This window comes from Cicer arietinum, chromosome 3 (genome assembly GCF_000331145.2).
Source record: "Cicer arietinum cultivar CDC Frontier isolate Library 1 chromosome 3, Cicar.CDCFrontier_v2.0, whole genome shotgun sequence".
NCBI classification, from domain to species: domain Eukaryota; kingdom Viridiplantae; phylum Streptophyta; class Magnoliopsida; order Fabales; family Fabaceae; genus Cicer; species Cicer arietinum.
This window is the reverse complement of record NC_021162.2, coordinates 28,783,608-28,788,972: the sequence shown is the minus strand read 5'-3', so window position 1 is coordinate 28,788,972 and position 5,365 is coordinate 28,783,608. Positions and strand designations below refer to the sequence as shown.

General features: G+C 30.9%; 1 protein-coding gene across 1 annotated transcript; it reads right to left on the bottom strand.

The window, feature by feature from the left end:
• Positions 1-573: 573 nt before the first annotated feature.
• Positions 574-1,296, bottom strand: LOC101495432 (uncharacterized). Its single transcript, XM_004514769.1, has one exon. The coding sequence runs from the start codon at positions 1,294-1,296 to the stop codon at positions 574-576; it is 723 nt and encodes a 240-aa protein (XP_004514826.1).
• Positions 1,297-5,365: the final 4,069 nt, after the last annotated feature.

Sequence of the window (5,365 nt, the reverse complement as noted above, 5' to 3'; positions counted from 1 at the left end):
AGGAAGAGTGAAGTTGAGAATTCCTTGTCTTATCACCCACCAAGTCTTGGGTTTCTAATCTTGAAGAAAAGAAAGCAACAAAAATGAAAATGGGAGAAGGAGGGAGAATGGGTCACGCGAGGCAGCAGAGGAAGAAGATGGAATTGTGATTTTCTTTCTTTCTTTTTCCTTCCTTTCTATTTCTTTTCTTTCTATTTCCTTTTCTTTCTTCTTTTCCTTCCTTTTTCCTTTCCCTCCAAACATATATTCATTATATATATTAATTATAATTAACAAATATCTCAAAATATCTAGATATTTGTTAATTTACCATTTCACCCATAACACATTAAATTCTTCGTAAAAGATTCATCGCAGTTAATTTAATTTATTCATCGACGAGTAATTCTAATCCGCATCAAAATATCTTTTTGATCATATAAACTCCAAAATATTAATAACTTTGGCTAAAAAGCCTCCGAGCCAATATCCAAAATACACAAAAATACATAAAGTATACTTTAAAATTATGGGTCTTACATTGTTATAGACAATTTGAAAATAAGTGTGAGATATATATATATATATAAAATACTAACCCATGTAGATTACAATATTTTTCATTAGCCCATTTTTGAAGGTCCTCATGAAGTTTTGTGATATATGTCGAACGCAAAAGACATTATGCCAATTGTTGTTTACACGCTTAACAACACTTTTAATCGACTCATGTCTATCTGAAATCAAGCAAATGGTGGGTTGAGGTGTGACAAAAATTTGTAGACGACCGAGGAAGAAAAACCAAGCATCTGATGTTTCACCCTCAATAATGGAGTATGCTATAGGAATGGTATGACCATCACCATCATGAGCGATTGCCATTAGTAATGTCCCACGATACTTCCCATATAACCATGCTCCAACAACTGAAACAACTAGTTTACAATGATCAAACCCTTTGATACATGGTTGGAAACTCCAAAAGTGGCGATGAAAGACAACTTTGCTAGGAACTCGTTGGCCATCCTCAATAAAGGTCCCCACTTCAATATTGGTAACAGTGCCTGAAAGATAATGTTTGAAAGCAAGAATCCACCTTAAAAGCTCTTTATATGATTCGTCCCAATTGTCGTATATTCTCTCAATGGCCTTTTGTTTTGCAATCCATGTCTTTCTATAAGTAGTGGTATATGTGTACCGAGATCGTATATGTGCAATCAATATTGAAACTAATATTGTGGGATCCGCTGTTACCATTTGTAAGATGCTTTCACAAATAACAATCAAAGAGAGTTGTTGGTGATCTTGTGAAACCATTGTTGATGAGCATGTGTGTGGCCCTTCTAGTTTTGTGATCTTCCAGATGTTTGATTTTTTTTCCATTTAAGATTCTACACCTCCACATACAACTTTTATTTTTACAATGGACAATCCATCTAGTGCTATCAGAATGCGCAACGACACATTTGCTCATGTTCCGAATAATGCAGCACTTGAGCAAGTACAACAACATTTTAGAGCGTACCTATTACGCTTGATTGGGGTTTGGTAATCCCTGACAAATCTTGTAATAGAGTTCATTTGATGTATCTCCCCATGTTGAAACATATTCAATGTGTTCGACTATATAGTTGGGGTTCAGCCTGTTTGGCAAACTTATACAGACAAATGTGTCGTGCAACCGCACCGTCTTATGCGTGTATGGGTGGATGTACATTGCTCCTTTAATCTTGGGTATGGTATCGCATGTCGTTCATTGCCCCTCATTGCACTAGAGAGATATCATTTCCACTAGCAAAACAGTAAAACATTTTTTATATTAGTCCAATAAATTACGTTTAACATACTTGTCAAACTTGCTAAATAATAGTTTTATATTCTTTTACTAGATGGATTGGCAAGGGACTAATCCATTTTGGAACTCCATACGGGGAACTTGTCAGTTATAGATTAAACATTGATCGCATGCAACATTATCAGGTTTAAAAATTAATTGTTCAACAAAATTTATACTTATTATAATTGTGTTGCCTTACTAATATGTCTTTTCCTCTCTAGTTCATATGGATGCCTTACAGGGGTCTTGAAAATGTCATACCACAACAAGCATATCAGAATTCAATGATATGGACTGCCAAAACCACATTGATTTGTTTCTCAACTGTTGAATGACATAAAACAGATAGAGTCAAACTGCAATTTGGACTTTTGCAGAAAATACCAAACGATCCTGAAAATATTGATACATTTCACTGTCATGATATGAGAGGGAATCATCTGGAAAATTGGAAAGACAAACATGCTGCATGGATTCAATTTTGGAACGAACGTCGAAGTTATTGTCTTACCGGTCAACCGATACATGGACATCCAATACCAATAGAGGAGTATATGGTGTGGTTTAGACACAACTCCAATATGTATCTATCAGCTCTGCACCTACTACGGGACCCACAATGTGGTGTTGCAGAAGAGCCAAGTCAACCATCACACCAACAAAGACGTAATAGACCTCGCCTACGGACTCCTTCTGATACTATTGAAAATGAAGGTCCAGAACCACATCGTCATTCATTTTCTTTCACCCCAACACAACAACAATTTGAACCACCAAGACAATCATTTCAATTCATGTCAACTAAACAAGATGATCACCGACAATCTCTATATTCAATTGATCAAGATTTTGTGAATAACTTATTTGGTGCAGACCTAGGTACGCCTGAATTGGCTGCTCATTATATTAATAACATGTACTCATTTGGTGTTCCATCATTCCCTAATCAAGTAGATCATACTTCTTCAATGCATGTCGACCTACTAAGTGAAAATGTTCAGGAGACATATGCCCCAATTGATGAAGAAAACTAACCTCCATGTCGTATTCGTAGACCACCACGATGTGGGACTGGACACCATATAGGAGATTAATGTAATAAAAACAATGTAATAAAATTTGTGTATATTTTTTTTTCACTCATTTGGTATTTGTATGTTTTAATTATAATATTAAAATTAAATATTGTTATTCTATGGACTCCATTTAATTAATTTTTTTAATAATTATAAAATATAAAATTAACATTGTATTTATTTATTTAATTAAAATAATAATTACTTAATTAAATAATTAATAAAACTTAAATTAATTATTTCATTAAAATAATAATTAATTAAATTAATAATTAATGAAACTTAAATTAATTATTTAATTAAAATAACAATTATTGATTAATAAAATATATATTTATTATTAAGAAAGATGTTAACAAAAAATAATGTGTTGCATTATTTCTTAGCTGGTGAATGTGTCTTTATTAATTGATCAACTTCCCTATATATGTGTCTACTAAATAGCACCACTAATAAAAATACTTTTATAAATGATAAAATAAATTTAATAATTAAAAAAAAAATTACTTTGAGAAATCGTTGTAGTAGGATCCGATTTCTCTTCCTTTCTTAAAAAAAAAAATTAAGTTGAGAAAATGTAGGAGTCTAAACCGATTTCTTAAGACAATTTTAAAAAGTGAAGAAAAGGATAGTAGTTTAGTATTTAATTAGGAATTAGTGGTAGTTTAGTATTTATTTATTTTTTTCATGGTATAACAGTAAAAAAGCCAAGATGTTGAATATCCTTTGTCGTGATTCCTTAATGAGAGAAATTGGAAATGGGTGAATAATTTCTTTGGTTGGCCTAATTATGTAAATGAATTTTATTTTGTAGTTGCCAAAATTTCCCTTTGATTAACGGTGATTCACATTTGTCAATTGGAACAAATAATTTCACTTTTGACATCTTCACACATTACACTTTAAGAAGCATCATGGGCAAATATAATTTTAGAAGCAATTTTAAATAAATAAATAAATAATCCGATGAATATTACTCAAACATATTCAAAACACAAGGTGGGTAAAAAAATATGCAAAATGTCTTACAAAAGGAACATCACTAAAGAAAAAGAAACAAAAATGCCACAAATTAATCAAACCACACAACCACACCAACCCCAAACTACAACATGAACAACTAGCCAAAAGATAACACCAAAACGAACCACATAGTCCTATTAATCAAGGCCACTACCAACAAATACCCAAACATCTTAGTAGGTTAATCTACTATTGATGAAGTTTAAAATTGAAACTATGACATGAAACTTTAACTAATTTCATGAGCGATTCTTTCATTTTTACATGAGTACGTTTTATTTAGGGTTGTAAAAGAATGAACTGAGTAAAGTTATTTTTTTTACTCGGAATTGCATAAAGTTATATGTTTATAGTGTTGTGGATAGAATACAATAATTGTTTAATTCATTATGATCTATTTAAAAATCATATATAAAATCTAAATTTCTTTAAAATCTATTAAAAAGTTATATATAAAAAATCAATTATCCACTGTTTAATACAATTCATTGAATTCATTTGCTAACAAAGTCTTCATAGACGTTTATCAAATCCACTCTAAAAAAAACTTAAACACATTTTTTTATTTAAAAGAGATGGTACATTCAAACCTAACAATATCGAAATTTGTCGGTTGAGTTAGAGTTTAAAGACTACTTAAACACACTTTTAATCATCTTATTTTGCTCAAAATTAATTTTAGTTCACTTATTTTTAAAATTGAATGTTTAGTCCTCGTACAATTTATGAGATTTTGTTGATTTCATCCATTTTTCATAATGCGACTTGCTCATTAATGATATTGATGAAGCACAATTGATTTGGCTAAAAATGATTATTTAATGGTTTGAATTGAGAGAAAATGAAAGAACCGAATAAGAAAGAAAAAAAACAAAAATGCATATCTATTAAAACTTAAACATATTCTTCATTAAAAGTTATATTAAAAAGATAAAGAAAAAAAAACAATAATTTAGCGTTTTTTTAACTTAACAAGTAGAAAACAATTGCTAAGGTTTTTGGTGGTACGATTTTGGAGTTTTGATCGATCTTTCAAGGTGGTTGGACTTAATTAAAGTTATCAAATGAGGGACAATTGGCTATTGTACCCCCCCATTTAAACCTATACCCCCCCAACATAAAATTTTTGTTGTAAAATACCTAAAATACCCCTAAAAAAAACAGTAAAACTCAAAATAACAAAAAATTCAAACACTTTACCCCCACACTGAAAAATCCGGAAAAGTAAGTTTTCGGAAAATTTGGTTTTTACCGGAAATTTCAAGAGGATTGAAATTTCCGGTAGTTCAAAATACATACCGGAAATTTCAAAAACGAAATTTCCGGGAGGCAAACCAGAAATTTGAAAAATCCGGTAGTTGTAAATTCCCGGAAATTTCGTTTTTGAAATTTCCGGTATGTATTTTGAACTACCGGAAATTTCAATCCTCTTGAAATTTCCGGTAAAAAC